The sequence below is a fragment of the Rattus rattus genome, chromosome 14, assembly GCF_011064425.1.
Source record: "Rattus rattus isolate New Zealand chromosome 14, Rrattus_CSIRO_v1, whole genome shotgun sequence".
NCBI lineage: Eukaryota > Metazoa > Chordata > Mammalia > Rodentia > Muridae > Rattus > Rattus rattus.
This window is the reverse complement of record NC_046167.1, coordinates 12,141,481-12,161,172: the sequence shown is the minus strand read 5'-3', so window position 1 is coordinate 12,161,172 and position 19,692 is coordinate 12,141,481. Positions and strand designations below refer to the sequence as shown.

The following is a 19,692-nucleotide window of genomic DNA, read 5'->3' as shown; positions in this document are numbered from 1 at the left end:
TCGTGGTGCAAAGAGGATGTGCACACGTCCTCCTCCAGGCACCCGTAGAAGCTCTGCTAGCTTAAGATGATTACCTTCCGGGTCGAGGTGCATACAGACCAAAGCGGAGATGTAAGCTTCCTAAAAAAACTACACTTTCATGACTCTTCTCCGCGGACTCAAATCTTTTTTTGTGTCTTGCGCGTCTGGGCGGGCAGGCTAAGCATGCATTCTACCATTGCTTTAGCTTCTAGCTCCCTTGGACTTTTACGGACCGGAAGAGTCCTTTCATCAAAACGGCTCGGTAGGCACTTCCGGAAGTGATGCGCAGGGTTCCGGGAGAGTGCTGGCGGGAGAGGGGACAGGGCAGCGATTGAAGCGGCAGCTGGAGGATGAAGAAGGAGCATGTTAGTCACTGTCAGTTCTCCGCGTGGTACCCACTCTTCCGAAGCCTTACCATCAAGAGGTAAGATATCCGGAGGCAAACTGGGGTGTTTGGGTGAGTCCCATCTCCTTCGAAAACTAAACAAAAAACCCCAGGCCTTCTAACAAGTCAGTGTGAGCCACGGGGTCGAGCTGTGCATTTTCTGTTGGATTTGAGGTGGCAAGATTAACAAAGTAGATCAGTATATGCTATGCTCCCTGTTCGTAATCAAAGAGCGTGTAGGAGGTAGGTAGGAAAAGAAAGGGAGATAGGAAAGCAGTTGAGGGTCCTAGGTCGCGTAAATTGAAATAGATACTTTTGGAATTGCTCAAGGCAACAAACAAAACAAAACTGGATACTCTGTCTTGCCGCTGAGTGACAAATCCGTCTGCTGACAGTCGAGTTCTATCATTGTAAAGTGAAGACAGTGATACAGATCCTACCTCCGAGTCTGTCTCAAGCTCCAGTTTGGTAGCGTGTCTAGGTTGCATTGCTACTGATGGTCCAGTGTTCTGAGAAGAAGCAACCCTCCTGGAAGGAAAGTGGGATCGTATTTGTTCTCTAGTTCTCTGGCCTAGAACTAGGAGTCTGTTCAGGTTTGCAGAATGCCATTGGTGAATTTTTGCATCCTTTATCCTGTCATTCAAATGCAAGGGAGCCAGGAGATTTTCCCCAACCATTCAAAAGCAATCATGAAATCTGAAGGACGTAGGTAAGGCTGTCTCTTTCGTTGGCTAATAGGGGTTAGGTCAAAGACCTTGGGTATCCACGGGTAGGTAGGATTTTCTACAGTTTGCCTGTAGATCTACTTAGATTGCCACTTATTTGGACACTGGCTATCTCTCCCTTTTCTTTCTGTCCTCCTTTGAAATTATGGAGGCTTGGAAAAGTACTTTCGGGCTATTCAAAAGACATTTCCTTTCCATCTTGCTATGCAAACATAGAATCTATTTCTAGTTATACATCTTGTAATGGGATTTATAGTAACACAAAAGAAGGTAATTCTTGTATTTGAAGATGACCAGTCACAGCAAAACAAAAGGAAGAGTTGTTACCAGAGTAGTAACTCCTGTCTACCTCAAGTTCTCTTTTTCAGTTGATATTAAGTTACATAATTAAGAGTAGGCAGTGGGTCTGAGATGATGTTTGGTTATTTCTCTGGTGTTGGTGTGACAGTTCACTTGGGAACTTGCCAGTCAATGTGCAGAATATACTTTTTTTTCATTTTTTCTGTTGTTTTTCGTTTGTTTGTTTTTGAGAAAGTCTGGTTGTTTTTGAACTGCTGACCTTCCTAACTCAGCCTTCCAAGTGCTGGGGTTACAGGCATGTACTGCCATTCCCAGCCCTGTAGAGAAAACAATTTAAAAGCTGTCCTTTGGTTTCTCTGTAACTGTCTGTCATAACCTCTGGCATAGTTCCTTTGCCTTACGCAGAATAAGCAGTGATTAAGAATTAGACGATTTGCCAAGCAACCAGAGCTTCCAGGGACTAAGCCACTACCTAAAGACTATACATGGACTGACCCTGGACTCTGACCTCATAGGTAGCAATAAATATCCAAGTAAGAGCACCAGTGGAAGGGGAAGCCCTGGGTCCTGCTAAGACTGAACCCCCAGTGAACTAGACTGTCGGGGGGGAGGCGGCAATGGGGGGAGGGTGGGGAGGGGAACAAAAAAAAAAAGAATTAGACGATTGAGTCAGAGCACTCTGTCTGGCTTTGGATTCTGGTTCTATCAGCATTTTAGGCAAATTACTTAATCTCTCTAAATCTCATTTAAAACCTAAAAATTTAATAGAATTGTCATGAGCATTGCCTAAGAAAAAATACTTAAAATGCTGCCGTTCTTTTGTAGCACATAGTGAACACACACAAAAATGCTGCTTGCTACCTTTTGGATTTAATAAAGCCTCATTAAGGTGAATCATTTAATTTACTTAAGATGTATGCCACATATATGTAGATACAAAGGTGGCAGAGAGAAGGAAGTAAACCAGTGTCTTAGTCAGGGTTTCTATTCCTGCACAAAACATCAGGACCAAGAAGCAAGTTGGGGAGGAAAGGGTTTATTCAGCTTACACTTCTACATTGCTGTTCATCACCAAAGGAAGTCAGGACTGGAACTCAAGCAGGTCAGGAAGCAGGAGCTGATGCAGAGGCCATGGAGGGATGTTACTGGCTTACTTCCCCTGCCTTGCTCAGCTTGCTCTCTGACAGGACCACCAGCTGAGGGATGGCCCCACCCCCAATGGGCGGGCCCTCCCCCACTTCATCACTGATTGAGAAAAATTGCCTTCACCTAACAGTTTAGGACAGCCCTTCTACACTGCAAACAGATCAGGTGGAGTCATATGGCTGCCTGCTTGAATGGTCTATTTCAGTGCTCAAAACAGACATTCCGGCTCCTGACGTAGCAGCCTTACTTTGTGTTTACCATTTCTGGTTCCGAGATAATTATGCCAATTCATTTTTAGAAATTAATGTATTTATTTTCCAGAATTTTATGTATGTATACAATGTATTTCGATCCTATTTACTCCCTGTTTCCTCCTTCCACTTCTGTCAGGTCTAAGGAACAGGGTCCACCTCTCAACTTAGTGATGCCCATGTGTGTATGGGGGGTAGGGCTTGGGGACTCTTCCAGTGTCCACAGCACCTGAGAAAAACGACTTTCTTTCCCACAGCAGGCAGTTGTCAGGTAGCCCTCAGCTAGGAGCAATGCTGAGAGTTCCTGTTTGTGCTGGATCTGCCTGGCCTGATCTTTGGTGGCAACCAGAGCTGGTGAGGGCAGCGCCACATCACATCCAGAAGACAGCAGCTCACAGGGGGCTTCTCTGTCCTCTGGCCTCTACCCACTCGTGAGCAGTGTTCCCTGAGCCTCGGTGTGAGGTGGATGGAGCTGTCCCATTGAGAAGTGAGCGTCCCGCAGACACTCATTCCCGTCACCCTGACCAGCTATGATTTCTCTCTGGTGTCTGGGTTTGGCTAGTCTTTTGTTTTCTTATCTTACTCTAAGAATTACTGTGGTTACCGTGCAAGCTGCGCTGTGTAGTCATATCGTATGGTTCCTGGTCGTACTTCCTGTTAAAATTAAAATAATGTAAATACTTCTTTATCTTTACAAATGATTATAAAATGAGTCGTGTGAATCTTTTCTCTCCACTGTGGCCGGTCCTTCTGAATGATGCCTTTTTTTGGTGTATTTTTTTCCCCAGTGTCATCCTCCCGCTTCCTCAGAATGTGAAAGACTATTTACTTGACGACGGGACTCTGGTGGTCTCAGGAAGGTGAAGTATACGAGGAAACAGTTCTCTTTCCAATATAAACTTTATATCGGTTCTCTGGGAGTTTCACACCATGTGCCTCAGTCACACTCATTCCCAGTCTGAGTCTGCCTCCCTACCCCTGTGACCTCCCCCAAGAAAAAGGGGAGAAAAGTCCAATCTGTGTTATCTAGGTCCTCACTGGAGCATGATCAGACTCTCAGTGGCCTGCCCCTTAAATAGAACTGAGTCCTTCCCCTCCACCTGCCCCACCCCTCCAGGGAACCATCAGTTGTGGAGAGCAACACTTCAGCATCTTATGCTTTTTAAAAAGAGTTCTCTCGGTGGCTTCCTTTCTAGGCCAGAACACCATTCATTATAATCATAAAGGAGCAGCGTACTGATTACTTCTCAAGGTTTTTGCATGAGTAAATAGATTAGCCTGGGCACACCTTCCTTTTCACCCAGGAGGCAGAGGCAGATGGATCTCTGTGAGTTCAAGGCCAGCCTGGTCTACACAGCAAATTCCAGGCTAGCCTATCTCAGAATAAACACAGAAGCAGGGCCTGGAGATTGGCGTTTCGGTTCTCATGGTTGTACAAGTTCTCCTGAGCCACCTCTGCCACAGAGTTCTGTCACCCTCCCGTGCTGGCCTGAAGTTTGCTGTGTCTTCCAGGTTGGTCTCCAGCTTTGGGTCACTGGTGTCATGTCCTGAGCACTGAGACTTAGAGGCGAGCAGCACCCACTTCAGCATTTTGCCTTTCAAAGATGATTCACCACAGCTCCTCTGAGCTTCAGCAGATGCTCCAGGAGTCCCTTTAGTTTTCCTTCAGACCTCTGCTGAGATTGAAAGCTTCTCCCTCACTCTTCTCAGTGGCTGGACAGTAATGCTGTACATGGCTCATCCCTCAGCCCCTCCTGTTTTGTGGTGGTATTGATATCCACCGTTCCCTAACCGAGTACAGTCTGATGAGAACAGGAGCTTTCTTGCCTGGGCTCTTGCAACAGCAGTGCCCGACGCCTCAGAGATGCTGACAAGCGCCTGTGGAGTGCTCCCTGCGCTTGTGATGGCAGAGTATCTTTCCAGTAATGTTAGCATGAGCTTTACTTAACTTTTACTTTCGAGTTAAATTTTGAGACATGGTGTCTGTCACTGTGTTGCCCAGGTAGGCTACATAGCCTTTTTCTCAGTCTCTTGATTGCTGGGATTAAAGATGTGTGGCACCATGACCAACTTGGCCTCGTTACTACCTGCTGGACTTCCAGTGTAGGTTTCTGGATGGTATTTCTGGCTTCTTAGCATTGATAACCCTTTTTGTTTATTTGTTCTTTGTTGTTCGAGAGTGAGTTTCTCTGTGTAGCCCTGGCAGTCTTGGAGCTTGCTGTATAGACCAGGCTGGCTTTGAACTCCGATATCCGCCTGCCCTTGCCTCCTAAGTGCTGGGATTAAAGGCATGCGCCACCACCACCCTGCCATTGATAACCCCGATATGATCTGAAATAGTTAAAGTACAGCTTCACTAACTTGATATAATTAAAGGCTAAGGACCCTAACATTCCCTAAGTGTACTTAAAATAGATATGTATGCATGTGCATACGTATATGTGCGTGTACCTACATGCATGTATGCTCATATATCTGTTTTTAATGTGTACACTACATGAGGTCATGGTGCTGTCCCCAAGAGCCATGCCCTCCTCTAACAAAACTGGTAGAGCTACGTTAGGGTCCTTCCTGTCACGGTTAGTTTACGTTCTGAGTCTAGTCTCTTGTAGTTAAAAGGACACTGCTTTTCCCAAATGAAGTATGTATGAAAATTCCCAGTATGGACCCCTGACATTTATAAGTTTCTGTGCTGTGCATGAAAGACCCTCCTGTGTTGATTTTTCACCAGTCAGGTGCTTGCACGAGTCTCAAGTATTGGCAAGCACCATGTGGGGTGAGCAGTGTGGGTCGGTATTGTGTGACAGTGAGCAGTGTGGGTCGGTATTGTGTGACAGTGAACAGTGAACAGGGTGGTTCCGTGTTGTGTGACAGTGAACAGTGTGGGTCGGTATTGTGTGACAGTGAGCAGTGTGGGTCGGTATTGTGTGACAGTGAACAGTGTGGTTCCGTGTTGTGTGACAGTGAACAGGGTGGGTCGGTGTTGTGTGACAGTGAACAGTGTGGGTCGGTGTTGTGTGACAGTGAGCAGTGTGGGTCGGTGTTGTGTGACATAGTGAACAGTGTGGGTCGGTGTTGTGTGACAGTGAACAGTGTGGTTCTGTGTTGTGTGACAGTGAACAGTGTGGTTCCGTGTTGTGTGACACAGTGAACAGTGTGGGTCGGTGTTGTGTGACAGTGAACAGTGTGGTTCTGTGTTGTGTGACACTACTCCTGAGGAGAAGGAAGCAGATGTCTAGTCACCCCACAGAGGGCACTGATGACAGACCTAGGTCCAAGTTGGTGAAACAATTTGCTTCATTGGAGCTACTTAGAAGAATATGGGTGAGGGATTACTTACAGAAGCAGAAATCACTTAAAGACAGCTGCATCACCCTGGAGCCCTAGAGCATAATACACAACCTGCAGGCAGCTCAGCAGATTAGAGACTACCTCAGTCAGGTAGTCTGGCCGTCTCTCAGGTAGCCCTGTTGGTTTGTCTCCACAGCTCAGCTTGTTTCTATTGTAGCCAGCTGGCCTTGGTTAAAAGTGTCTCACAGCAGTTCTTACAACTTATACATGCTTGTGAAAGGGAGGCCTAGTGAGTCTGGTCAGTTTCATAGACTTCCTGGACATCCTGGACACTTTGAGTTGTTTACTTCCTAAAAACACTACAGCTGGTAGAGAAATTCGATCTTCAAGAGAAGAAGGAAATATGGTTCAACATGATGTAAGTTAGCCAGTGCTGGTTCAAACTTCTAGAGTCTAACACCAGGCAGTTTATTTTAGACATATTACATTACAATTTTGGAAAAAAGTTTCAGGTAACAATGATCTCAAAAGTTTAAGGTGTGAATGTATGGAAATCTTCTGCAAAGTGCATGTGACCTGTACCATAAAGATGGATTCTATAGCATAACAGCCTAGGATCTGGTGTGGTCATATAGATAGCATAGGAGTTCAGCAGGCTATAAAGTACACATGACATCTCCCCTAAGGATGGGTTCTATTGACAGAGAAGCAATGCTCAAAATAAAAGTCAAAGTAAAAGGGAGGAAGAATATGGGATAAACATTAATAGTCTGGGGGGTTTGGGTGTGGCCTGGCACTGCGTATAGCAGATCACCAGGCTATTAACAACATGAGTACCAGCCTCCTGGATGGAAAACAGGTACACATGTCCCTTCCCTTGAGGACAAGCTTTTTTTTTTTTTTTTTTTTTTTTTTCCGGAGCTGGGGACCCGAACCCAGGGCCTTGCGCTTGCTAGGCAAAACGCTCTACCACTGAGCTAAATCCCCAACCCCGCTCACTGTCTTTTAATATGCTCTAAGGTCCCATGTCATTCCGGTTTGTGCCCTTTTTTTCTAGGTAAATAGCCCTGGGGTTTTCTGTCCTATGTTTTATATTACATGATAATCATATTGATCCTGTATTTATTGTGGCATAATACCACACCAAAAACTCAGTAGCTTAAACCAGGGCCCTTTTTGTTTTATCGTTGATTTCCTAATGTTGTCTCTCACACTGCTGCGTCTCTCACACTGCAGCATCTCTCACACTGCTGCGTCTCTCACACTGCAGCATCTCTCACACTGCTGCGTCTCTCACACTGCTGCTCTTGGTGAGCAGACTCACTGCCAGCTGTGTCCCTGACCATCTTTCCACGAGTGTGTACATATCAGGCAGCCTGAGAGGGAGACAATGCCTCCTTCCAGATAAGAAGGTTACATATGGCCCCTGGGTTATACCTGGCGCAGGTCCTTAGATCCCTTTGTAAAAGGTGCAGCTCCTTAAGAGTTTGTTTGCTCACGTCTCCTGCAAACCTGGGCCACTCTGTGCTGCCCTGTCAGCCAAGAGGAAATGATTCACAGGGGAAGCTCATGATTTCTGCTGTTCATGAGAAACAGAGCCCTTTGTTTTTGGAGTCAGGAATCTCATGATATCTCCTGGTGCCAGACAAGCTGTGGGAGGTGCTCCTGTTGGTTTATACATACAGTGAAAATCTGATCTTTCTTCACAGGAAGACTTCCTGGGCCTGTCTCCTGTTGTCTTGTTAATGTCACATGGGTGTAGTCATTTGGTGAACAGCCTGCGGTGGTCATCGGAAGATGGACTTCCTCACACACCTGACACTTAATGCTGTCATGTGGGTCTTCTTTCCCATGCAGACCTCCTTATCCTCAATAAGGCTAGCCCAGGCTTCCTAAGAGAGCAGTGTGGCCCGGTGCAGCACCAGGTGGTCCTGCGTAGGATACGCTCCATGGGTCAGGACGAGCCTTGGTGATGGTCTGAGTAGGAAGGATGAGGAGATACATTCTGGGATGCGATGGGAGGGAAAGGAGAATAACCCTAAAGAGAAACATGCGGCAGGTTGTTGGGCTGGCCTGCCTGCCTCCTTCCCTCTCTCCATCCCTGCATACACGTGCTTCCTTGTGTAATTCAGTGTAGATCCAGATTATTGTCGACGCCATCGCGTGTGCTCAGTTTTCCCTGTGTGAAGAGAAGATCTTCAGAGAAACCCTGTCTGGAAAACAAAGCAAACAAACAAACAAAATCAGTAAAAAAGACAAGAAAAGGCCTTGGTTTTGCCCTCAGTTCTGTTCCACTAGCTGAGTAGATGGCTCTTCTATTTCTTCTGTCTGTCTGTCCTTATCTTGTCTGACCTTCCATATCTGCTACCACTTTCTCAAATATTTGGGCAAAGTTGTGGATGGTTCTTTCAGCACTAGAAGGGACGGCGTCTGGGTTTTTCTTCCTGTTTTCAGTGCCTTTTGAGCAGCCAGATGTTCTTATTCTCACATCTTTTATTGGCAGATACTCTCATTAATTCATATTTATGACCTCTTGTCTTAAGAAGTGAACATTTCTTTTATTACTCATCATCCTAAAGCTATCTACTTTGTCTCTATTTTATTTTACTTTATAAATTCAATTTGAAATTAGGACTTCATGTCAGCAGGGTATTTTCCTCACCTAAGGCTTGCTCTGTTTTCTTAGGGAAGACCCGCCAACATGCTCTCAGCCAGACAGTGGCGACGAAGCAGAGGAAACACAGGTTGGTAGAGGGTGTTCTGTAGTGTCTGTCCTCATTCTAGCAGTCTCTGAAATGCTTTCCATAGATTGTGCGTGCGCGCGCGCACACACACACACACACACACACACACACACACATACAGTTATGTGTGTGGTGTATGACTTTGTGTACACTTGTATGTGCACCATGCATGTGCACACAGCAGCCAGTGAAGAACACCCAGTGCCCTGCTCTGTTTCTCCCCACCTCCCTTCTCTGAGGCATTCTCTTGCTGAACCTGGACTCCCTGTTGTTGAGCTAGGCTAGCCCTAGCCAGCCAGCCCCATTCCAACAACTTGGTTCTAAGCACGTACTTCTGGATTTCCCCACGAGGATTAGAACTCAGGTCCTCATGCTTGAGTAGCAACTGCTTTTACCTACTGAGCCACCTCCTCCTGCACTAAGCTCAGGGAAAGATGTCTCCTGTACGTTATCTTCAGATAGTGCCCTGCCTTTGTTATTCCAATATGGCATTTAATTGAATGTTTTCTTTCTGTCTGTTCATGCAGTGGTCCGATGATGAGAGCACAGCCACACTTACGGTAAGAGCACAGCCGCACAACATGGGGCAGCCTCACACTGTCACGCGAGAGGACTACGTGCCTACCTCTGGCTTGATGGGTTTGCCTTGGGTAGCTTGCTGTCTGTGTGATCACTTACCGTTTGTAAGAAATAACTTGTCACTGTTTGACAGCAAGCACTGTTTGCCTGCTTTCCCCTCTACTCACAAAAGAAATATCAGAAAGTAAAATTCAATGCTCTGCTTGCCTTTGTTAGATGCAATCAAGTCAAATATTAACTCTGAGGATCCCAGTGAGTGGGAACTAAAGTGGAAAGTCAGCATTGCCTTATTCAAGGATAGTTAGATGGCATAAAGTTACTCCTTTCAAGGGAGACTCAAGTACCACTCAAAGGTTCTCTCTGTGTTGATTGAAGAGAGATCCTTTCAAGGTTATGTGAAAAAAGAGTGGAGATGTCTAAAAGTGGTGTTGTTCACCATGCCATCAGGTGCAGAGACGGGACATTGATGTCCTGGTCACTCTGGATGCATGGGTATCACACTTACATATAGAAATCCCATCCTGTTCAGTGTGGTCCTGCCATACCCAGGCCACTAACTTGGGCTCTATGAGACAATGGTGGATATTTGACTCCTGCCATCAGAGGGTTTGTAAACAGAGGAAAGGATGATTTCAGGCAGTAGGTAGATGCCAGGATGTGAAAGCAGAGAGAACAGTAACCTGGGGCACCCAGAAATGCTTAAATGGGAAGCAGCATGTGGCCAAGATTCTTAAGATACATTCTTTGAATTCTTTGAGAATTTCATACCTACATGCCGTGTATTCTGATCATATTCATACCTGCCCCCTCCCCCCACTAACTTCTCAGACCCCCTCCCATCCCATCAGAACCGTATGTCCTCTTGTTTTGGTTACTTATCCACTCAGTGCTGTGTATATACTTGGGTGTGGAACCATCCACCCATTGACACATCTGACCTGGACCTTAAAGGGGATAACGGTGATTGGTGTGTGGCCTCACCTTTAAGTAATATAGATGGATAGATACGTATGTAACTTAACTCAGCTTGTTCCTCTGCTATAGCCAAGTATACTAGGTATTTATTCATTCATTAGTATTCATTTACTGTGCATGTGTGTGCAGGTGCACATGTACGTAGGTGGGCATGGCACATGTGCATGTGGATTCCAGATGACAACCTTAGGTGTCATTGTTAGGAACAACATCCATTTCCTTTGAGAGAGAGTCTGTCATTGCTCTGTTGCTTACGAGTTAGGCTAGGCTAGCTCGACAGTAGACCCCAGATTTCCCAGATTCCCACCTCCCTAACTAGGGGATTCTAAGTATGCGCCGTAGTGTGGGCCTTGAGTTTTCATGTGGATTCTGGGGATCCACTCATGACAAGCAGGACCTCTGCCTACTGAGCCGTCTCCCCAGTGCCTTGCTCCTAAACTTAGTTTCTTGGTTAATATAAAGCAATGGTGGTGTCATGACGTCTCCATATCTGTATGTCATTACACTTCGCTGTTCTTCATCTTCCCTTGTCTTCTCCCCTCTCCGTGGTGCTCCATCCTTCTCAGATAGCCCCCCTTTCTTGTCACATGGATCCCATTCCTACTGAGTAATTTAGATATAATAGAACTTTATTTCTCAAATGAAGTCTAAGAACAAGGTGCACATAATGTCTGGGGAGAGCTTATCTCTGCTTCAGGATGGCACCTTATTTCTGTGTAAGGCTTGTTCACGTTAAAGGAGGCAGGAGAGTTGAAAAGCCAAGACTCTGATGCTTTTATGAAACTGTTAACTATTCATGAAGGTGCAGCCCTCATGATTTAACTTCCTAAGGGCCATACCTCCTAATGCCACAGTGGTTGGGATTAAGGTTTGACAGGAATTCTGGAGAGATACAAACATTAAAATAGAACAGTGGGAACTGGAGAGATAGCTCAGTGGGCAGGAATGCTTACCACTAATACGGAATTCCTGGGTTCAGTTCCCAGCAACTATGTCAGGTGGCAAACGACCACTTGTAATTCCAGGAGATTTCATGCTTTATGGCTTCGGCCTCCATGGGCACCTACACACGCATTGCACATAAACTTGTACACTACACACGCATTGCACATAAACTTGTACACTACACACGCATTGCACATAAACTTATACACTAGACAAATAAATAGATATCTCTTAAAATAAGAGTTCTCTCTCTCCCTCTCCCTTCCACGTGTGTGTGTGTGTGTGTGTGTGTGTGTGTGTGTGTATGTGTGTGTGTTTTCCATACTCCCGTGTACTGAGAAGGTGCAGAATCAGTCACATTTATCATGGTAGCAGGGAGCATACTTCATGCCTTTACGCTGGCTTTTGAATACCATTCTCCACTAACCTGAAACTTCTTAGAGAAACCCAGGAGTGAAGTTGAGACAGTGAAATGGTCCACGGTAACTTGCTGTGTCAGAAACTAAGGAAGTGGAAGAGAATAATGGGAACATGGCAGATGCCAGAAACCAGCTGTCTGCATAACTTCTGAAATACTGAGGTCACGAACAATGAGGACGGGAGCTAGAGGAACTGTCAGAGAGTGTAGGAGATCAATGAGACACGGCACCTAACTACAGTGGGTGCCTCCAGACTGGATTCTAGATAAGGAAAAAGGTTCTGGTTTTCTTGTCCTGTAAAAGACTCTGTTGGAACAGTGGGCATGCTTTAATACCATCTAGAGATTAGACAACAGTGTTTATTTCTGTAAGCCTCTTGACTGTGATGATTTTTCTCTTTTATAAAAGTAAGTGTATATATATATATGTATATATATATTTATCTATACTTATCTATATTTATAAATATAGCTATCTATATCCGTATTTAGGAGTATAGGGACTTAGTAATTGTCGTGTGATCTAAAACAGCATGGAAAAGAACTCATTATGAGATGTAACTAGAAGTAAGTAGGCATGCATAGAGAACAGGGTTTGGGGAACAATGGTGAAGCACGTGGGTGAAAAGGAGAGAGAATCTGTGTAAATGGTGAGTAAGCATTCTCTTTTTCTTTTCTTTTTTTTTTTTTTTTTCGGAGCTGGGGACCGAACCCAGGGCCTTGCGCTTGCTAGGCAAGTGCTCTACCACTGAGCTAATTCCCCAACCCCATGAGTAAGCGTTCTCACCCGCCTGACATTAACCATTCAAATAAAATAATAAAATAAAAAGCTAGTGGATATTTAAGATTAGGCTCTCCAGATAGATGGGCGACAGGAACACTCAGGGATGGGAACTCTTAGTCGAGAAGATACTGAAGATGGGTCTAGGGAAGGAAAAGCCACAGTAAGTCATTCTCCAGTATAACTAAAGTGAGAGCACTCCTCCCCAAAGGCGGGGGAGGGAGGGAGGGAGGGACAGTGTGAGCCACAGGTATACGGTCCGAGCACTCAGGAGGCTCAGGCGTGAGGATTGCAACCTGGAGGCCATCCTTGGCTAAAACCCTTGTCTCAAAAACAAAGAGGGAAATAATAACCAAGATTTCAGAATCATCATGGTGAACTTATAGTTTGGAAATATAGCTTAGAGACACTGCAATTTAGATTCATCTCAGTGCCACTCCTCTAAATCAACTCATTCAGAGTGTGCACGGGGACTGGAGAGGAGGCTCGGCAGTCAAGAGCACTGCTGTGTTTCCACAGGACCTACATGGCAGCTTATAGCCATCTGTAACTCCAGTCCTGGGGATCTGGTACCTTCTGGCCTCTATGGCACTAGACTTGCATACAACACAGTACATACATACATGCATGCAGGCAAAACAGTCACACACAAAACAAAAAATAAAATAAAAAAAATAAAAGTATGCATAGCAAGTGATAGTATGATAGCAAGTGACATGAAACTTAGAATCCCATACAAGTGCACATAGTGTAGGGTTAAAGTCGAACGTAGAATATACACCAGTTTTAAAATGATACTCAGGGTCTTCATTCCTCCTAGTGATTTTTTTCCCCATTAGGAAATACACAGCTTCCTATAACAAGGCAAGACTTCCAGTGGAGAGATTGGGACACCAACCCAGCCATAAACGCTTAGACTCACAATTTGTCCTGCCTACAAGATGTACAGGGATAAAAGATGGAGCCAAATTCAAGGGAGGGGCCAACCAATGACTGGCCAGCTTGAGACCCAGGTCATGAGAGAGAGCCCAAGCGTGATACTGCTGAAGATACTCTGTTATATATTTGCAAATAGGAGCCGAGCATAATCATCACCAGAGAGGCTTCGTCAGAGAGGTAACTGATGGGAAAGATGCAGAGACCACAGCCAAGCATTAAGTGGAGCTTGGGGAAGCCTGTGGAAGAGCAGGGAGGCAGGATTGTAGGAACTAGAGGAGTCAAGGATACCACAAGAAAATCTATAGAATCAACTAACCTGGATCCATGGGCTCACAGAGAACATACACGCAACTGACATAGGTCCTCTGCACATACGTAACAACAGTTGTGCAGCTAGGTCTTCACGTGGGACCCTATGTGGGAGCAGAGGCTGTCTCCATTGCTGATGGACCCCTTTCCCCTAACTGGGCTGCCTTGTTTTCCCTCAATAGAGGAGGCCCCTAGTCTCATGCAACTGGATATGCCAAGGTTGGCTGATATCCATGGGAGGGCTCCCTTTATCTGAGGAAAAGGAGAGGAGAGGTAGATGGGGTGAGAAGGGAGGTGAGAGAGGAGTTCTGGGAGGAGAGGAGGAAAAGGAAGCTGCAATAAATCAGGATGTAAAGTAAAATAAAATTAATAAAGAAAAGAAAAGAAATACACAGCAACACCTGGCCGTGGTGGGGCACACCTTTAATCTCAGCACTTGGGCAGCAGAGGCAGATGGATCTCTGAGGCAGCCTAGTCTACACAGCGAGTTCCTGGATAGTCAGGGCCACACAGAGAAACCTTGTCTTGAAAACTTTTTTTTTTTTTTTCGGAGCTGGGGACCGAACCCAGGGCCTTGCGGTTGCTAGGCAAGCGCTCTACCACTGAGCTAAATCTCCAACCCTGTCTTGAAAACTTTTAAAGGAAAGGAAAGGAAGCAAGGAAGATAGAGAGACAGACAGAGATAACAGTTAACAGCTTTGTTTGACCAAAAAAAAAAAAAAAAAAAAAAAAAACAACAGTAAAGTAAAATAAGAACACAGAAAGGTTTAAGTCTTTCAGACACAATGTTTCAATCTCAGAACGTGAATAAATACAACTTTTATGTACGTTTTGTGGTTCTTTTTAAATCATTATTATTCTCTATTCTCTTATTTATTACATCCCAACTACAGTTCTTCCCCTCTCCTCCTCCAAGTTTCACACACACACACACACACACACACACACACACACACACACACACACACACACACACACACAGAGCGCGACACACAGAGTGACACAAAAAAAAAAAAAAAAAAAAAAGGAAAGGAAAGAAAGAAAAAAGAAAAGGAAAGGAAAAAGGGAAAAAGGAAGCTTACCCTTTCTGAGTGAATGGTACAGCGTTCAGGTTAGAAAGGCAGCTGGTAAGGTCTCAAAGTCTAGGGATAGCAAATGAAAGTGTGTTTTTAGGTTGCTCACAATGGAAACATTTTCCTGGACAGCTCACTGCTATCCATGTTCAAAATCAGCTAATTGAGCTGTGAGCTCCAAACAGTGATAGTAGTGTAGTCTGTTTGTAAGTAGTTTTCAGAGTATAAATCGTGATTCCAGTGTAGATACGAAACTCTTTGGTTAACATATTTTCAAGATTTGATTCCTAACTCCTGGAGGAACCAAGCAGGTATTAAAACTGGTTCAGAGAGAGTGTAAAAAGACAGTGATCAGGAGTGTTAAGAGACAATGTAACCCTCTGGGAAGGCAGAGAGGATGCCTAATCCCTTTCAGACAGGATATCCGTGGGCTCTTTCTCAGCATTATGAGTTACCTACACTTTACCAGGTTCACAGTTCAGGGATAGTGAAAAATCACAGACTTTATCTTTTAAAATTTTCTGTAGGATTCATGGTTTAGGTTTCATAAGGTTGAATGATTTTGAGGAAACAGTCACATCTTTTTGTGCTGAGGGGTTAAACGTGGGTCCTTATGCTTGCTGTGCAAAGCCATCCACTGCCTTACCCCCAGTTCTTCCCCCTGGCCCAGACCCTTAGACACAGAGTGTCATGTAGCCCTATCGGCCTTGAACTTGCTGTGTAGTCAAGGATGTCTTGGGCTCCTGATTCCTGCCTCTCTTTCCATGCGTTAGGGCCACAGGGCATACGCCGTCACTTGGCTTTAGGTGCTGGTGTTATGTTAGTGTTCAGAAAGAACCACTGATTCGATCCTCATGTATCATGTACTTGGTGACATCTGTGTTTTCAGACATGTGGGTTTTGATTGTTTTGGAAAGTACTATTTAAGAAGATGATTATTTTGTTTCTCTTTCTGGCAAACAATATTTTTTTTTGGTCATTTTATTTAATTGAGTGCAGGAATAGGAACAATAATTTGTATTATAGATGATGCTATTTTTAATAGCCTGACTAAAATGTTGAGATCATGAGTTCCGTGTCCCTTCCAGTGATGTTGACTTGCTCACGATTTGTTCCCGTCTATAGGCACCTGAGTTTCCTGAGTTCAATACTCAAGTGCAAGAAGCTATCAATTCGCTGGGGGGCAGTGTCTTCCCTAAGCTTAACTGGAGTGCCCCAAGGGTAAGACGTAACGAAATCTCACTGTTTGAGTAGTTGTTTAGTTTGTTCTTTATTTCATTTTATATTCCCACAGAGAATGTACCTTCCACTACATTCCTAATTTCAGAAAAAAAAAATGCCATTGACATTATTATAGTTTTTCCTATGTTGTTTAATTTTGTTGATTTTGCAGTTTGTACTTTCTGTGAAATACTATATATTCTGCCAAAAGACAGTTTAACCTCTTGTGTTGCCAACTGGACTAGAATTCTGGGTCTGTTCATAGTCTGTGTTCTTTAAAACATCACCTACTCGGTAGAACAAGGCTTTCTCTATTGAAAGCACTACTCAGTATGTTGAACCAGAGCGACAGCGCCGTGGGTAAGTGCTGCCACCTCGCCAGAGGACCTGAGCTTAGTCCCAGGGACCCACAAGGCAGGAGAGAGCTGACTGTTGAAGGTTGTTCCCTAACCTTGCAGACACACACACATACACACACTCACAGACACACACACACACACACACATACACACACACTCACAGACACGGACACACACAGACAGACACACACTCACAGACATACACACACAGGCATTCACACACACACACACTCACACAGACACACACACACTCACATACACACTCACATATACATACATACTCACAGATACACCCACAGACACACACTCACACACTCATACACAGACACACACACACACACATACACACACACACACACACACACACAACACATACACACACACACACACAGATACACACACACACACACACACACTCACAGACACACACACACACACACACACACACACACATCACACACACACACACACACACACACACTCACAGACACACACACACACACACACAGACAGACACACACATACACAGACACACAGACACACATGCACACACACACAGATACACACACACACACATGCTCACACACACACACACACACACACACACACACACACATACACAGACACACACACACTCACACACTCACACAGACACACTCACTCACACACACACTCACAGATACACAGACACACACACACACTCACACACATGCAAATATACACACATACACATATACACACTCACAGACACACATATATACACACAGACACACACATACCTATATACACACATACACACACAGACACACACACACACACACACACACACACACACACAGACACACACAAACAGACACACACACACACACACACACACACACACACAGACACACACACAGACACACACAGACACACACACAGACACACACACACAGACATACACACACAGACACACACACAGGCATGCACACAGACACACTCACAGACACACACACACACATACACTCACAGACAGACACACACACAGGCATGCACACACACTCCACACACACACTCCATATACATACATACACACACACACACACAGACACACACACACTCCATATACATACATACTCACAGATACACACACAGTCACACACACACACTCACACACATGCACATATACACACATACACATATACACACTCACAGACACACACACATACACACTCACAGACACACATGCCTATACACACACACACACACACACTCACAGACACACTCACAGACACACACACACACACACACACACACACACACACACAAACACAGACACACACAGACACAGACACACACGGACATAGACACACAGACACACACACACACACTCACAGACACACACACACACACACAGACACACACACACACACAGACACACACACACACACTCACACACAGACAGACACACACATACACACACAGACACACACACTCACAGACACACACACACACACTCACAGACACACACACACACACACACTTGTGCACAATGGCAGGAAGTGTAGGAGTTTCTCCACATATTCGGTGTTTGCTGTGACTTTCCTTTTGCAGACACCCTGCCTCACCTGAGGTATACCACTATGACACTAACATTTTCTCACTCCAGATTTCCCGTCCTTAGACTCCATACTTGCATTACTTTTTATTCAGCTGTGTGCTGTGCTGTGCACATCCTGACGCTTTTGTGGAATTAAATATGATATTGGGTATACTTCCTTTAACCAGATATTTATTGTCCTTTTCCTTGGGAGAAATTATAAAGACATCATGTAGAAGTTTTTAAATTCGCTTTTAGTTTCTCAGTCAACTTTTCATCTATCTGAATAATGTTTTAAATTTCTTTGTTTCCCACTTAAGCTGGGAAGATTATTTCTGATTTTTAATTCCTTATGCACCTGTCCATTTGGTTATGGGATGATTGTGTGCACCCGTGCTTTCTCCATGCAGTGTGGACAGTGGGCAGTCTTGGTTCATTACTGGTGCTGTCAGCGTGTAGCTTAGCCTGTCTGTAGAAGTGTGACCTCATCACACTGCACTGAGCCCGGTTCCTTTCTGTGCACGTGTCCCGCGCAGCCCAGCTTTAGGTTGCGATGGTGAAACTGTTTCACTTTCTTCCTTCCTGATCAGGGTCTTGACTGCCCAGAGCATCCAACTTCAGGTGCTCGTTGGTCGTCTCCTCCAACAGGAAGGATGGAAATGTCCGCTTTTACTTTGGAGAGTAGCTGCTTCTCCACTACTCGAGTGTTTTCTCTGACCTGTGTGACTTCATTAACCCCATCTTAGTGTGAAAACCACTGGAAAGTGTTTGGCCCTGGTCTGAAGTGTGTGGGTCCTCCTATCTCAGTGTGCACAACTACACTCTTTAAAAAAATTACACTCGTTTGTTTTGTGCGTATTCTTGTGCGTTGCATACTTGGTGGCCAGAGGACAATTTGTGGGACGTGGGATTGAGCTCAGGTGTTAGGGCTGGTGGACGTGCCCTTACCCGCTGAGCCATCACGGCCCTCAGTCTACAGAACTGAGTGTCTGGCATGCTCTGATCCTGCTGTTTGTTGAGAAGTGCAATGTGGCATCTGACAGCTCTGTTACACTTTCCTCGGCTGTTTCCTGTAAGCCCTGGAGGTGCTATGCACTACTGTTCCCAGTGTGTGTGTGTGTGTGTGTGTGTGTGTGTGTGTTACACACACTTGTATGGTAGTCTTTGGGCAAGACAGCATGTGGCGTGTGTGCCTGAGCTGCGCAAACATGGGATGCGTGCTAACTCACGCTGTTTATCCTTCAGGATGCATACTGGATAGCAATGAACAGTTCTCTGAAGTGTAAAACCCTCAGTGACATCTTCCTGCTTTTCAAGAGTTCGGACTTCATCACTCATGACTTCACACAGCCGTAAGTGTCCTGTGGGTAGCCCTTCCCATTGCTGTCTTCCCATTGCTCACACTCACTGCGTGCCGCCCGTAACAGTTCTGCATCGTGAGCTGCGGCATGGCCCTCAAATGACGATCAGAGCAAACTTCTCTTTTTCTTCTAAATAAATGCTATACAGTGGACATGCCTAACTGTCAAGATTTTATGTATAGTAAACATGTAAGTAATGTTTCCTGTTATAAAATTCAGGTATGCTTATAATAGAAAAACAAAATTCATAACTACTGTTGAGGAAAAACAGGAAGGTGTGGTGAGCAAGC

At 45.0% G+C, this 19,692-nt stretch overlaps 1 protein-coding gene across 1 annotated transcript in view; it reads left to right on the top strand.

Moving 5' to 3' along the window:
- The first annotated feature begins 285 nt into the window (after nucleotides 1-285).
- Nucleotides 286-19,692, top strand: part of Cdc123 (cell division cycle 123) — a 42,516-nt gene continuing 23,109 nt past the window's right edge. The window contains exons 1-6 of the mRNA XM_032885029.1: nucleotides 286-445; nucleotides 3,617-3,688; nucleotides 8,806-8,863; nucleotides 9,391-9,423; nucleotides 16,008-16,103; nucleotides 19,287-19,393. Coding sequence (XP_032740920.1) covers nucleotides 372-445; nucleotides 3,617-3,688; nucleotides 8,806-8,863; nucleotides 9,391-9,423; nucleotides 16,008-16,103; nucleotides 19,287-19,393 — 440 coding nt within the window. The 5' untranslated portion in view covers nucleotides 286-371. The remainder of the gene's footprint in view (nucleotides 446-3,616; nucleotides 3,689-8,805; nucleotides 8,864-9,390; nucleotides 9,424-16,007; nucleotides 16,104-19,286; nucleotides 19,394-19,692) is intronic.